General features: G+C 38.4%; 2 protein-coding genes and 1 non-coding gene across 15 annotated transcripts; 1 reads left to right on the top strand and 2 right to left on the bottom strand.

The window, feature by feature from the left end:
- Positions 1 to 14: 14 nt before the first annotated feature.
- On the bottom strand, positions 15 to 14,551 carry LOC114878919 (collagen alpha-3(IX) chain-like). Of its 13 annotated transcripts, XM_046287883.1 has the most exons (24): positions 14,383 to 14,551; positions 14,054 to 14,239; positions 13,702 to 13,887; positions 13,478 to 13,610; positions 13,303 to 13,401; positions 6,768 to 6,839; positions 6,406 to 6,625; positions 6,103 to 6,319; positions 5,413 to 5,583; positions 4,735 to 4,806; positions 4,575 to 4,664; positions 4,252 to 4,359; positions 4,072 to 4,179; positions 3,784 to 3,988; positions 2,710 to 2,916; positions 2,439 to 2,635; positions 2,233 to 2,376; positions 1,974 to 2,171; positions 1,704 to 1,905; positions 1,434 to 1,535; positions 1,091 to 1,192; positions 743 to 910; positions 598 to 666; positions 15 to 525 (listed from the first exon to the last, which is right to left on the bottom strand). In XM_046287883.1, the coding sequence occupies exons 3-24, from the start codon at positions 13,777 to 13,779 to the stop codon at positions 407 to 409; spliced, it is 3,081 nt and encodes a 1,026-aa protein (XP_046143839.1). In that variant the 5' UTR covers positions 13,780 to 13,887; positions 14,054 to 14,239; positions 14,383 to 14,551; the 3' UTR covers positions 15 to 406. The 13 variants fall into 13 exon arrangements, with proteins under 13 accessions (XP_046143839.1, XP_046143841.1, XP_046143843.1 ...); XM_046287885.1 differs by lacking the exons at positions 13,478 to 13,610; positions 13,702 to 13,887; positions 14,054 to 14,239; positions 14,383 to 14,551 and adding an exon at positions 11,627 to 12,966 and having other exon boundaries at positions 6,406 to 6,646; positions 6,772 to 6,839; positions 13,303 to 13,355; XM_046287887.1 differs by lacking the exons at positions 13,303 to 13,401; positions 13,478 to 13,610; positions 13,702 to 13,887; positions 14,054 to 14,239; positions 14,383 to 14,551 and adding exons at positions 6,931 to 7,024; positions 11,627 to 13,248 and having other exon boundaries at positions 6,406 to 6,646; positions 6,772 to 6,839.
- Positions 6,910 to 6,982, bottom strand: Trnar-acg. Its single transcript has one exon. It is a non-coding gene; the product is annotated as a tRNA-Arg (tRNA).
- LOC114878951 lies at positions 8,532 to 9,759 on the top strand. Its single transcript, XM_046287907.1, is given in 2 exon segments — positions 8,532 to 8,558; positions 8,560 to 9,759. Coding segments are annotated over 2 exon segments (759 nt in total). The 3' UTR covers positions 9,292 to 9,759.
- Positions 14,552 to 15,939: the final 1,388 nt, after the last annotated feature.

Raw genomic sequence — 15,939 nt, forward strand, 5'->3', positions numbered from 1 at the left:
AGTCTATTGTAAAATTCTTTTCATCTCATATTCAGTTTTTTATTTCTTAGAAAATACTTCCTTGTAATAAGTGTTTCAATCAAATTGTATTGATCTACTTATTAAATATTATAGTTAAATATCTAAATTATTCATAAGAAATATTATCGTAACATAGCAGTGATTCGAAAAATTTTTTAAACTATTATGGTAGATGTATTAATTATGGCGATTGACTTTTGCTCAATAGCAAGCTGGATTTTGAAATCAAAGGTCGAGTGTCATAAAAATCCTTAAGGTAACCATAAATGGTAGGTTTACCCTCCTGATTATGACCATAAAATGCATCATTTGTAAAGTCATACCTTCTCTCTTGATATTTAAAAATTTCGCATTTTACTCCCGCGAAAGTATATTGAATTTTAATTTAAGGCCCTTTCTCGTTACCCCGAGTATGTTGTAAATAATTGGCATTTGGATAATTACATAATTCACAAAATCCTGGTAATCCTTGCGGTCCAACTGGCCCTCTTATCCCAGGAATGCCTATCGATAAATGAAACTAAAAGTATCAAAACCACATCTTAAAAACGTGTTTGTAATTTTTTTTCTCGTTACCTGGTCTGCCCGGTTCTCCCCGTTCTCCTTGTCGGCCAGATAGACCCACACCATCATTACCAGGTGGCCCTATTTACATACGTTCGTTAATAAAAAATATTAAAATTAGTAAGTGATAATGAATAAGAACGAGTATATGTGGTACCTGGTAATCCTCTTGGTCCCATTGGACCTTCCACTCCAACGCCTTCCGCTCCTCTATCACCTTTCTCTCCCTGTTCGCCGGGTGGACCTTGGGAACCCATAGAACCTTGCGGTCCAGGTAATCCTACAAAACCACGCTCACCGGGTAGACCCGGAGGTCCTGGATCTCCTAAGTAATAATTAATCAATTTAACTTTCATCTAAAAGGTCCACTATTACCAGAATGTGCGCCTAATATTAAAAGCATGCAATGTTAACTACTTGTTTCAATATCAAATCAATTATAATATTTTAGTTTTATTAAGGAGTTAATAAGGAGTTTATTAAGGATCTTTTGTCTAGTAGGTACCTGGGATGCCTTGGGTTCCGGTTCGACCAGAATGGCCCTGACGGGCCAGCCCTGGCAACCCGGGAAGCCCTCGTAGACCCTCTGTTAGTTCTTTCAGCTGCTCTGTGACACATGCAGGATTCCATCGTCTTTATTGGTGTAATTTAAAGTGACTCGTGGCAGAACAATGACAATGATGACCATTATGATATTCGCTATGACTATCAGGAACATTAAGGATATTGCTTATGTGGCGACTTTTCGTGAACAGATACCAATAAAAAACCCGTAACCATATCGTGTTCTACAGTTATAGATCTAAATGCAGGCAAATGCAGTTGGTAACCCTTTTCTTGGGGTATACCTGGGCGACCTTGAGGACCAGGTGATCCAGGACGACCTGGACGGCCTCGGCCAGGAGGACCAGGTGGACCTTGCATCAGTGTTGCCATCTCAGTCATCTGCTCTGTATATGTATGTGGCAATAAAATGTATAATTATCTTTGTATCTTTCTAAAGCAAAGATTGTGCCAAGAATGAGTCACATTACGCGGTGCACACGTTTCTTTCAAATATTTCTAACTGGACTATTAGTTTCTTAATTTTTAAAATTAAAAAAAGAATAGATGTTTACCTCTTAACACACTGGCACATATATCTCGAATTTCTGAATCAGTGATGCTTCTTCCTGGTGGTCCCTGAAGACCTGGCATTCCCGTTTGTCCCCTAATTCCAGGTGGTCCTTGCAAACCTGAAGCTCCATCCTTCCCCGGTATTCCTGGCGGTCCGATTTTACCTTCTGGTCCTCGTTCTCCAGCAGGACCTCTTTCACCCGGCTGATTTCAAATAGCCATAAATAAGAATTTTATTAAAATCATTTTCCCTTTCTGAAATATATACATACCAATCCTGGAAAACCTGGTAAACCTCTGGGCCCACTAACTCCTGGACTACCAATGGTTTCCAAGACATTATTTGTGTTCAACATATCCCCATCTAACCCTGCTAGTCCTGGAGGTCCAGGGGGACCCGGAAGACCTGGAGGCCCAGGTCGTCCATCTAATCCTGGCATACCAGTAACGCCGGGTAAACCTGGCATACCCTGGAAAGATCCTAGTTAGACCTAATTATTTCATTTCATAGTAAATGAAAATCAGTCTTACAGTGCTTCCAGGGAAACCAGATGGTCCAATAGGACCTACTTCTCCAGGTCTCCCATCAACTCCTGGTAGTCCTGGTGGTCCTGGTGGTCCCATAATGTCACTAAGCCCAGGGGGGCCTGGTTTTCCTGGTAAACCAACTGAACCCTACAAATACAGAAATAAGTAAAATAGATCATGTAATATTTAAATCAAACATGTATATTTACCGGAACTCCTGGCAAACCTGGAGGACCACTTTTTCCCTCTAATCCTGGTACACCCGGGGGTCCTATAGGTCCAGGTACTCCTGGTAATCCTGGAGGACCGTTTTCCCCAGGTATACCAGGTAGTCCTGGAGGACCGTTTATCCCAGGCATACCAGGTGGTCCTGGTATTACGGAACCGTCAATTGATCCAGGTAAACCTAAATAAATGAATTATCTATGGGAATAAACAAACATTCTAGTAACGATTTGATTGATGTTACATTTGATTTACCATCTTGACAGGGTTCTCCTTTTAATCCTTGAATTCCAGGCGGTCCAGGTGCACCGATTTCACCAGGAGGACCTGGTAACCCCTCAGAACCTGGAACTCCCGGTAGACCAGTAATTCCCACAGGACCAGGAAGTCCAGGAAGACCTGGTTTACCTTCTGGGCCAGGAAAACCATCTTGTCCAGGATAACCTCTGTCTCCTACTTCACCTTAAATTAAATTTATATCTTCGAAGCGAAAGGATTAAACTATACGTTTATTATTTTCTGGGAAAGTACTTGAATGGCTGCAATTAGATAAGTTAAGAACAACTAGCAGCTTCTGTCACGAGAATGGCACCCATTTAATGATTAATAAAAGAAATGGGTTTGCGAGTATTGCAGCAGATTGCAACAAATTGATTTACAATCACTTTGAATGGCTGTATCTAGGTCGAATACCGTTTCAACAACGCATCGTTTTCATGTCATCCATCAGGGAAGATTGAAATCGTATCTCTCATGCTTAGAATACCAACGAAAAGTCATAAATTAATCAGAAATGCAAAAATAACGATTTTTAATCTAATTCTTTGTCTATCTAAGGAAGACAGAATAAGTGAAAACGTTTTGGTTAGACAGTTGGAGCCATTAAAACGATTGTGCACGATCTTTAAATGTGACTGTTGACACACTTCATTGGATGGAATTATTTCTTCAGAAGTGTCAATGACCTTTTGCAACAGTGCAATTAACTCATTAACAGAGTCAAGATTTGTTTGGAGTATCGTGAAGCAACGTGCAATTATTTGTTATAAGGAAAGTCTATAAGGAAAGTAATTTGTATGCAATTGAAATGAATGAAAGGGTCCAGTATCTTCCATCAACTGGCAAAGGAATAATGTGCTTAACGACGAATCACAGCACACCCACAACTCCACACGATTTCTAACAAGATTGAATCAGTTTACGCAGCACTTCAGGGATTACTTATCGGATAAATCAACGTAATCGTATTTAACGCTAACGTTTAACGTTTGACACGACCGCGTTCAACCGTGCAAGGCAGAGCTTTAAAAATAGAAGTCGAATAAATACCTTTTTGGCCTCGTTCACCTTTTTCGCCCTTCGAACCGATCTGTTCCGGATTCCCTGGAGGACCTAGTGGTCCTCCGAATCGTAATAAAGTATCACGATAGTCGCTGATGTTTCCAGGTGGGCCAGGTGGACCTGGTGAACCTGGATACCCTCGTGGTCCTGGTAATCCTTGGTCTCCTTTCAGTCCTGCAAAGCCCATATCTCCCTGACGGAAATCGGAAAGAATATAAACATCGAAGATAAAACATCAAATCAGCACGCAATAAAGCAATTAAATAATAAACTCACTCTTTCTCCGATTTCCCCTTTAGCTCCAGGTGGTCCAATTGGACCGATCGATCCTTTTGGGCCTGGACTGCCAGGAAATCCCCGAGCACCAGTAATACCTTGCGGACCCTACAAAATAATAGTGACAATGTATAATAAACGAAATGAAAAGCTTGTAATTATGTGTTTTTGAAGACGTACTATTTTGCCTTCAGCACCAAGGGGACCAGGTAAACCAGAGCGTCCAGGTAAACCAGGTTCTCCCATTGGTCCGGGAGGTCCAGGTAATCCTGTTAGACCGGGCAAGCCCTTAACAAAGAAAATTTTATTGCTCTTCAAAGCAAGAATTATTTTTAAAATAATTTTCTTTGTATCGTCAATTGTATTAGTGCCTAATTACACAGGCACTTCAACCTATGGCACCCACCCCCTCCCTTGAGGGGGTAAAAAATCAGTATGATATAATTTTAAAAGTGATAAAGATTAAATCTACATTTCATTAATAGATAGATGTTCTGACATACATTTGTACCATTAATTCCAGGAGGTCCCTGTGGACAGATAATTTCGCAGCCGGGTCTCCTCTGAGGTAATAAAGGGCTGCTAAGGCTCTTCTGCAATTACGTTAATTACAACCGTGGGATCTTAATGGATTGTGAAGTTGTGTAAAATATATACGCTTACCGGTAGTTCCTCGCAGCTCTCCCTCTCCGGTCTCGTAGGATCGCAATTTAAGACCATCCACTGTATATCGATCTGAACACACGTTCTAAGGGTTGAAGAGAAATTACATAACCTTTGGAATGAAATATTCCCATTTGGAAACTGAATAATAGCTAGTATCGATAATATTTCAAGGTGAAGTATCAATTGTCTAAGGGTACTGTATTTTAAAGGAAACAACATCTCATTAGGATGGTTTCTGTCGTTTATTCGTGAAACGGGGCTAATGAATCCGTCACCGCGTTTTTGTATGTCTGCTACGCTTTTACACTTCGAGCGGGGCGCTAAATCTAGCTCGTTCCACTTACGTCCCAGCCTCGTTCATTATAAAGTGTTTATTAAGTAAGTGTTTCTTAATTGCCTGCCGCGCGACAGATACGTTTGTCGCGAGAAGAACCGCGGTATCCACCGTGAATTCCTGGGAAATTCGCGTGAACGAACTTGGTTCGCGTTTCAATCGAGATCGCACGCTCTCCGATCATCGTCGAGCTTATCAGAATTAAAGAGTTCCTATATTCTAAGAACGCTTATTAAGACCTTACGCGAAATACGGTCATGTGGTTACATAAGAATGCCATATGTGTTTCAAGATGTATTTAGTTAGTGTGTTCAATTACAAGGACGAATGATTGAACTTACCGGTACAGTGAGTTCGCTATGGGACATCTTCGATACCGAGATTTCACCATCGACTTTAATCGGTCCCCGTGCTTCCGTTTCCTGCGTACCAGCATACTCGCAATCTATATAGACCACTAACTTATCCTTGAAGGCACCAATGTTAATTTTATGCCAATTTTTATCGAACATCTATCAACAATCAAAACAGAAGTTGTTGGCCTACTAATGAAAATAATGAACAACGTCTGAAGACTCCAAAGGGTTAAAAAATATCGCAAAGAATGGTATTCTCATCGGTATTTCCGATCTTGCACGCACGCAGGCAATGGTAAACGCCCTGTAAAAACCTTTAAACTATTTCACACGACGCTTACGCAACAGCCCGTGACACGATTTACACGCCCACACAGCGATTGGTATTTGACAGAGAGCCGAGCTTTTGACACGACAACAACAGGGTTTCGTTTCGAAATATCGTGAATCGTGCTCGCAGGCAGTTTTAATCATCACGCGATCGACGATGACAATTTCAAGAGCTGCTTCGTTGTCGACGAGCTTTTGAGCCGACGGTGCTCGAAGTTAGTGGAGTTCGATCGCGTTTGAAAATAATGCTTTGAAAATTGAGAAAAGAATAGGGTGTCCTAGGTCATGAGTATTGAAAAACTTTTGTCATTGTTTGCGTCCTTACGATTTTAAAATTCTACTCACGCGTTCAGCTGGGAACGATACCATCTGCAGTTCTCCTGTGAGGACCTTCACAGAAAGATCGAGAGTCAGATTTTTTGGATTCGCAGCGATTAAAAACTGGGGCTCGTTTCTCATGTCGACGATCCTGATAACGTGCCAAGTATATTTAGGCAGTTTCCTGGCTCTGAACGTGCAGACTGCACTGAATTCCTCTGGCAATCCATTGGGAAGTATATTTCTGAAGGGGAATGCGAAAAAGGAGGTTTCGAATAAATTAAAAAGGAGATTTTCGGCATCGTTTCAAAATGGAACACGAGCTCGTACTTTGTTGGCAAAGTGACGTCGGTGTCTTTCTCCAATCTGTAGGCTGTTTGCATGCGATTGCTACCTCTAACGCGGGTCACGCCAGAGTAATGCGTCTCCAAAAGGTCTAATTTCAATTTGCTTATAAAATCGAACGTTTGAAGATCGTCCTCGCCACGTTCGTAGCCCTCGCATGGCCCTCGGGACGAATCCAGAAGCGGTTCCTCGGTGAAAATGTGTTCTATGGAAGTTGATCCACCAACTTTATAAGCATCATAAAATGAGTTACTCGAAATTAAAGCTATCAGAGTAAAATATGAATAATGAAGAATAATAATAGTGGGATCTTCTAGCTCCAATACAGGAAAGTAAGTAAAACTTACGTACGTGTACGTGTAAACTGCACAAGCACGAGTATCCATACTGAGAAATACATTCGCAGATTTTAGTCGATCCTGTACAAAAAAAAATGTATTAATTAAAATATTGGAATGTATGTTTAAATTACAAAAAAAAAAAATTCATCGATCCTGCCAGGATTCGAACCTGGAATCTTCTGATCCGTAGTCAGACGCGTTATCCGTTGCGCCACAGGACCGTGTTCAGAGAAATCTTTCTTTTCGATCTAACAACCCCGAAACTAAACAATATAATTTTTTATTTAATATAATAAATCATTATTAATATTACATTTCAAATAAAAGTTAAAAAATTGATGGTATTCAGCGAAAAATAATTCTGCAATAATTTGAAACATTAGTGTAACAAAATATATTTGTAATTAATAATTAATTACATATACGTATAGAAGAATATTTTAATATTTGATTAAGTAATATTTTTTATGTTCGTATCGTATTGGGATATTTTAAATTTATGTATATTTCTTTGTAAAAAATTGGGCTATATTTTTACGTATGTACATACATATGCATGGTTGTCGAAAATATTCTATGTATGTATTATGTCGACGTGTTTACGGTTCAGCGTGTTTAGTCTAGCACAGCATGTGCCCAGTGACTGCCAATCCAAATATGTGACCAGTGCAATTTGATACGACTTCTACATCATCATTATTCAATCTATAACATTCTAAGTAAAGTTAATATATTTTTAAGAATATCATAAATTAATCACCCAATTAATCCTATATATGTAACTGCAAATAATTTCAGTTTACAGTAAGCTAAATACCCAAGAAAGTGATAAATAACTTATACACCTATAGATTACACTATAATAGTGATACCTAATATAATAATAATTAGTAATTATAATTAAGTTTCCCAATCAAAGATCAGCCTTTATAGAATGTATTAGTTAAATATATAGAATATAAATTAAGACCACATCTATGTTTTTATATATTTTATAACAAATCCTACATTGGAAGTGAGTAGTGTGCGCTGTGGCTAACTGCGCAGCAGTTGTATTAGGGGCGACGGGTAGGAAAGTGAGACGATGCACATTGGTTGTGGTTGTGAAACGGTGTTTGCTATTGGCTGACATCCTTGGGTCTTATCGGAATCTCCGATTGCAAACAGTGCTGCGTTGCCGCACTACAATGTCAACGCATCAGCAAAAGTATCAGTTTTCGGAGAAACGTTGAATTTGGATTGACTATTAAAGATTATCATACATATTTTTTATATTTTAAGTAATCATTTGGACATGATTTTCCTTTAACTTTGCCCCGGAAATTAACGTCGTAGTGGTAAAAGTGGGGGTAGGATTAACACCCGACAACACTGCAATTGCATCATCTCAAGCAACTTCCGTTGGATGTAGGATGTGCCATACATTGTACCGCATTCCACAGTGTTGACTAATGATTTCTTTCGCTTAAAAATTGGGCGTGATTCCATAATAAACAAGATAATCATTTAAGGAGTGCTTATTCGTCCTGATCAATTTGCTGCAATGTAAGTATCTGAACAATTTAAGTTATTAATGTAAAGTTTCGTAATTTTATGAAATTTAATTTCTTTCTCTCTTAAAAACATATAAAATCAGTATTTTTTTGTAACATGAATATTCATATAATTTTATTAAATTTGAAATGCTCAATATTAATTTCAAAACAACAGTAATTACTATAATAGTTCCTGAATGCTTTTTTTTTTGCAGAAGTTAATAATCTTTAGAAGATGGCGCCACATATACCGAGGGACTACCCACTCCATTGGTGATCCTTGGAAATATTCGTTGAGGGGCAATCAAGGACCCAGTGAAAACTATTTACCAGCTGTTTCAAGATTGGAAAATGTGAACACTTCAGAAATAAGGGGAAAAGAAGATTTCCTTTTCTGCATGGGTCTTCAGAAGAGAAGGTCTAAACGTCAATACACCGCGTTTAATGGTAACTGCAGCTCGAAAACTGTTAATATCCCTGCCGGTGTAATGTTGCGTGACTGTCGTGTAGTTATCCTGGGGGCGAGTTGTAACATATGCGGGAGGTATTTCAAGTGTAAAACGGACTTAGATATGCATATCAAGTTCAGGCATACGATTTCTACAGTGAAAAATATTACTACCACATCAACTCAGTGTATAGAATATAATGAAATAATTAAAATATTTCCTGACTCTTTCAAACCCTCGACTATTACGGCTAAGGAAAGTGTTGAACTGAAGATACGGAAAAAGTTACAGTTAACCATCAGGATAGGAGAGGAAGTTGTTGTTAAAATTCCTTTAAAACGCAAACATTTGAGAATGAAAGCAATCGATGCTACTACTCAAACTGAATCACACAATATTGCCGAATTAAAGGCGAACAAAGATGGCTATGAAATAGCGTTTCTCATATCGATCCTCTGTTGTTCTGTAATATATCCTTGTCAGTGTTGCGACCCAACGCTACGCGTAGCAAACAGTACCAATCAATATCCGGTAGCAACATTGTAACGTGCAAGGAGGATTCAGTAGTAGAGGGAAAATATGGCGTTAAACAGAAACGCTGTTTTAAACCATTTAACAGTAGAACCTTATTAACGCCGAGGTTTGAACTCTAAAGAGAAGGACGATGATGTTATACTCTTAACAAACGATATAAATAGTCTATCAGAAATATTAATAAAATAAGGAACAAACAGATATCAATGCATGTCGAGGTACTGATAGACATTTCCTCTGAAAAACAGTCGCAGAACACTAATTAATTTCGATACACGAAGATGCAGTAGTTCCGGAACTACATTTAGGACTTCCGCAACACCAGTCTACACCTCTTCAACAACCTACGTCTCGACAACAATTAGCGCCCCTTAGCCAACCACAGTATTACCTGAGCAGCTATCAACACATCTACAACAATCAGCATTCTCTTCAACAATCATCGATACCTCAGCCATTAGTATCCAAGGAGTCTTCAAGGGATCTAGACGATCAGAACCTACTCATGACCAGTCTCTGTCGCCTTCATTAACACTTAGTCCACAACCGGACACCTCTTCAACAATCATCAAACACCTTCGCGAGAAACTACTACCCCGTTTGACCAACACCCGACAATGAATACAAGAAGTATTACGAATTGTCAGAGGGATATGATAGCAGTGAAGATATCAACCATGAATCACCGAATCGCTTCGCGCAAGAGTTATTGCTCCGGGACGTTATCGAAGAGATGAAAAAGCAAGAGTTGCTGCCTATTAGAAGAGAAGAAGAACGCGAGATAACGGAAACAGCCTACTAAAACCAACGGTGTCAACAAACGAGTCCTTCGAAAAAGAAAAGAAAACACGGTAAAATCCAGTGAAAAAAAGTGGAAAACAGTCAGAAAAGAAAAATGTATTTCGAATACAATCAGACCATGTCGCGAAAACACAAAACCAAAATGGCGCCTCTGTCGGCGACATCTTGAAAGAAAATTTATAAACGGTTAACGGTAACATTAACGGCACAAATGAAATGTTACATAAATACGGGATTTACATGCACAACGACGATATCGAGATAAATAATAATACGGAGAACATTCAGGAACTCGACCGCCATTTCGTTGCCCCATGTACCGCTGGAATGGAGAACAGGGGCAATAAACAATCGTTATAGATCTAGTTAATGATGAATGATTGATGATAGAAACAATACATTCTACTGAATAGTGAATACAGATCTGTAAGAACATTGTCGGATTGTAAGGAATCGTATGAATGGTGGATATGTCTCCGGAATAATACGATAGAAAGCGTCGTTTCAAGGTGGACATGTTTTTGTCCAAAGGGTGTTATTCTATTAACAAAGGAACACAGAAAATTCCCAACTCACCGGTTTGAATAAAAATTATGTGAGTTTTTAAAGTGATAAACTGACATTCAAGTGAAAACTAAATCTCCAATGGCATGTTAGTTTTTACCAAAAAGTTTTATCCAAATCGGTAACGAACATACATATGTAGTATTTCTTATAAATAATATTGTGATATGTTTAAATTAGTCTCGACAGTGAATAGTGTTCTAGTGTTTTGTATTATGCTGATGATATACGTTATTGTTATATATCGTAAAGAGCACATCAATATTATATAGTATTACTGTTGCCAAATCGCTATAGTTACATTTCTTAACATTTTTTAAATAAGTGTACTGTTCATGTAACTCGAAAGAAATATTTATACTCAAGCATATTATATAAATTTTATTATATAATATACATATTTCGACGAGTTTTAAATGTAATATTATTTGTTTTTTATTTGTACGAGGTCTACTTAAACAAAATACATGTTACGCGATTCATAAGTCTATCATTACTTATAGTAAGTAAGTAACCTTCGTTAAGTTCATACTACTGCTGTCTATTTAACTTAAAGCTGTTTATATTTTGTATTTTTGTATAATAAATGTTCCTTTTGATACAAAAATAAGGAAGTTTAAGGTTCAAGTTATGATTGAACATAAACTTCAAAAAATTTCTACACCTTTCAATGTTCTATGTATGAATAGGAGATCACAGAAGTCAACAAAATGGAGGCTTTGGTTTATGAAATGGCGCTGGACAATGCTACCAACCTGATATTTTTAAGAGCCCCCCCCCCCCCCAAAGTGTATGCAACTAAAATGAGGATCAGAAACTTCAGCCACTATGTTATAAAGAAATGTTTAGTACAACTTCAACTGCAAATTAAGATACCAAATCAAAAAAAATTAATATCGTAAACCAGGAGATAAACTATCGTTCAACATCTTCTGTATATTTGATTAAAATTTTGCCATGTGCAAGAGATGCACGGGTTTACCGGCTTCTTGTGAAGAGCCTCCTTCTGGTCGCGTGAAGCGCGACGTACCCAACGTCTTCGAGGTGACGGAAGAGTGGAACCACTTCCGACAGTTGGTGCTCGATCAGCGGAAGTTAATAGACTGTCACATATATTCCGTAAAGGGTTGGATGTATGTCACGCGTAATACCGAGCACAAATTAAACTGCAAGACTAGCAACGCATTGCTCGGCTGCCAGCACAAACTGATAAGCCTAGAGAACTACTTCACTCTCTCCACCTCTCTTCAGGAGATTCGATCTTGCTTTCCGTCTTCCCTCATCGGAGAGACGCGACAATACGGCTGATCATGAATTAGCATACAGAGAAAGAAGGAGGCTATTTCGTTGCTATACAGCTATTCATGTGGATCGTCGTAGATCAGTTATCAGTGAGACTTTAAATCGTTAGCTTTTGCAGAGTTCATCCAATGACCTACAATCTATTAAAATTTCTTCCTTACGAGACATTTGATCGTATCAGAGTTTTGAAAACACCTTGTATAGTAGTATATTTTATTTTGGAAGGGACACTTTCGCACCAGAGAAAGTAATTCGACGCTAAAAACCACACAAAGGTGAACACTTTCTTTGTTGTGCAACCATTGTGAAAAGCCGAAAAATTAAACTCGCCTGTGTTGTAACAGGAAGTTTTGATATCAGATTACATCTTGATGTATATGTATGTGTTCCTTCGATAAATCTTATCAATATAAAAAATGATCAATCAAATTAAAATACACAGGTCTTTAGTGGCACGATTTACACAGAATTGCAGATTACTGAATGAGAGTTTACGTTGTTAAGAAATTCCTTTTCTCTCTAACCGAAATTCAATCATCTTCATCATCATCTTGTTCTTTCTTCACGTGTACTTTTATCCTTCTCAGTTCTGTGAATTGTTCCAAACATTTCTCCATTGCTGTACACAAATCTTCCTCGTTTCTTTCCAAAGTTGCTTCGAGAGACGCAAAGAGACTTTCCAGATCGTGACAAGGCCACGATTCTGTTATCATAGTCATTTTCTGAAGCAATTCTTCCGTTTGAAAATCTGTTAGTTTTTCGCTACTCGATGCGGACAAATTCGTCGGGGATGTGTTCTTCAAACGTTTGATCGGCGGACCTTCACCTGACGCACTGATTTTTCTTTTAACGTTAATTTCTAGACAAAATATAATGCTCGTTGTTTATGGAGTAAAGGTGGTTTGTATTTAATGAAATTACTTGATTTTGAAGTTGCCATCAATTGAGCCGATCGGACGGTGTAAAGCTTGCTGCGCGTTTTCGACTCCATTTTGTTTCTCCTCGACGATGATACCTCTTCTACCATAATAACTTTATGAATATTCTATAATTACTTCGAAGGATATTGCTAACCAAATTAACCCTACTAATGAATGTCATAAAAAATTCTTTACAATGGTTCTATTAATTAATTTTTAATTTGATTTCGGATTCGTAGAAATATTGTTGATTAATCATAATTCGAGGAAACGGAATTCGACTAAAAATAATATCAGACTCATTGATATCGATATTTGGGAGATAAGATAAATATTTTTACGATTAATTCGAGAAACAGTTATGATGTAATCGCTTACTGAACAAAGCGATGCCAGATGATTGAATCGTTAATAAATAACGGATAAATTTACTTACGCGATAAAGAATTTTCATTCGGGTCGGTTCGATTCGTTAATCTCCTTCTCCTCCCTACTTCTTTGGTCTTCTTTGGATTCGTAAATTGTTCTAAATCCGCTATTTTAATAACAAATATCATTTAACATTTTTCTTGACTCGTAACTAATATGGCGATAGAAAATTATTGTTATACCTTGGGAGGATCGATTTGATTCTATATCAGACGAATGAATAAATAATTGTTTAAAGAATAATTCACGCTGCTGTTCTGCGGGAGGTAATATTTCTAACACTTCGCCTTGATATTCGTCGAATAAGCTTGCGACCTAATATTTGAATAAATTTAAAAATCATGCTTATAATCGTTATTATATAATATTAACATAACGGAAGAGGTATAATTGTAATCTATCTTACATCTGCTGGTAGATCTTCTCGAGAACAGTTTGCAGTAGTCAGAACTAACATATGTACCGATCGATCTAACCCTTGCATCAAGATGTAAAAACAACACGTGCTGGCTCGTCACACCAAGTCCCACCAAGCTAAGACATCAGGCACGTAAAGCATCGATGGTAAACTTCGTCGAGCCATCTTCATCTTCTATCGATACATTCATTAAAATACAATCGTATAACTAATAAAATCCTTTTCAAATAATTATTGCTTTTTTCACACCCAGAAGGAGAAAAGACTAATAGTGTCCTTTTAGTGTTCACTAGAACTTTACGGACATTTTGTTACGCTGAATGAATCGGTCGCTATTTACCTGAATAATCACTTCCTCCGCAGCCCTTCCTGTTTCCCTCGAATAAAGTGGTCACGTCTAACACGTGGCATGGTAAAATGTTCCAAGGTATGAAGCAGCGCCGGTCCCAGATGACGAGTATGGCAATCATCGCCGCACAATAACATCCTAGGACAACTGGTTGACCTGGATACAGCTTTGCCGGTGCTGTAAAAGAATTTCCTTCGATCTTTTCACACTGTTCAGGTCAACGATGATGAGTCAGACCTTTTCTTTTATTACCCCTCTCATTAACATGTTCGGGACAATATGAAACTTAACAGTTAGGTAAATAGTAATTTAATGCTTACACGACGTCGCAAATCAGCATTCCTACTGGACAAAGGATCTCAAGTTGGGACAGGATGCGTGATAGATTTTCTTGAAGTAAAGGCTGCATCTTGGAGGACAAAGATTTGATTGGGGCGATTGAAACACGATGGGAAGCTGGAACTATGTTCTGTCGAGCCTTCAGGAAATCTTGTTTCTCAACCTATCAAGGCGATGTTTAAATTAAAAAATTGCTGAAATTTGAATACAGGGTGATTTATCCGTAACGTCTAGCAGTTACTAATAAAACACCAAAGAAAAACTCTTTATACGCAACTGAGACTGTATGATTAGTTAGAAAGTGTATTTTGCAACAAACTATTTTCCGTTTTATTACTTGATTAAATGTTACAGACTCTAAGTAGAGGTTCGACAGACAGATTAAATACGTCGCCTCGGGCAAATGACCCAGCTGATACACGTGTGACGAAGTAAACGTATGCTAATAAGAATATCTCGATTTACGTTCCTGATAGATTAATTTAACGTTTTCTACCTTTTCCGTACCTCTATAAAAATCGTGACGTCAGGGTGCAATAATAGATTCATAAAGTCGTTTGATACGATTAACATTTTTACTGCCTTTTACAATTGCAAACCATAAGAGAATTTCCAGAACTCGGAGAATTTTGACTTTATGACTTTATTACCGTTGAACAAACACGTGGTCGTCGGCCTTCGCCATAAAGGATGACCAGTGCAATTAAGCTAAGTTATTGCTTTAAAATGGTAAAGGATAGAAAAAAATGAAGTGGTGTTGAATGGAGCACCCCAGGACGTATAGATCCAAAGGATATCTTGGCCGTTTCCAAACTTTTTGCTTATACCGACGGTGTTAAAGGGCGCAAAATTGCCACTCCCCAACAGCCACCACTCCTTTGTTTCCTGTTTTCCTGCTCGAGGAGACGTTCGGAAGTCGATCGAATACAATAAACGTCTTACGACAAAACCATCCTCCTCTTTTTTACTTGCATAATTTATTTAACTTACTTTAAGATGGTCGATCGTTGATCTGGTATCTCGACTTGGAGGTATATATTTCTGGATAATTCCTTCGTACGCAACACATAACCGCCTCGGCGCAAAGAGCTTGCAAATCGCTGCCGCAAAATCCGACCGTTTTCGACGCCAGATAAGAGAAAAATTTTTGCGGTGGCTTTTGCTTCCAACTCTTGATGTGTACCTGCCATAAATCTCGTTGTTTAACGCGTATCAATGTTAGAAATTGAATTTTTCCACGAACAATGATACCGAGAGTATCTCCTTTCTCGCGTTGTAACAGGGCAACGGAAAGTACAACTCTCTGTCGAATCGGCCAGGTCTTCTCAGAGCTGGATCTATAGCATCGATTCTGTTCGTTGCTCCTATTACTATGATCTCGGAATTGTTATCCAAGCCGTCCATCAAGGCCAACAGAGTGGAGACAATGCTAGCGTGGACAAAGTCTTGCCGGCTCGATCGAACCGGTGCTAATCCATCGACTTCGTCGAAAAATATTATGCAAGGCTTCGATTGTTGGGCCTGGAAAGTGGAGAAAA

Source organism: Osmia bicornis, chromosome 11 (genome assembly GCF_907164935.1).
Source record: "Osmia bicornis bicornis chromosome 11, iOsmBic2.1, whole genome shotgun sequence".
Lineage (NCBI taxonomy): Eukaryota > Metazoa > Arthropoda > Insecta > Hymenoptera > Megachilidae > Osmia > Osmia bicornis.

What these genes read in the sequence shown, in the direction of transcription:
- LOC114878919 (XM_046287883.1), bottom strand. Translation starts at nt 13,779, where the DNA reads ATGCAAGGGTTAGATCGATCGGTACATATGTTAGTTCTGACTACTGCA. An exon ending in CTGGTTTCCCTGGAAGCACT is followed by an intron (nt 2,172 to 2,232) that starts GTAAGACTGATT and finishes GGATCTTTCCAG; the next exon opens with GGTATGCCAGGTTTACCCGG. An exon ending in GGGACCAAGAGGATTACCAG is followed by an intron (nt 667 to 742) that starts GTACCACATATA and finishes GTATGTAAATAG; the next exon opens with GGCCACCTGGTAATGATGGT.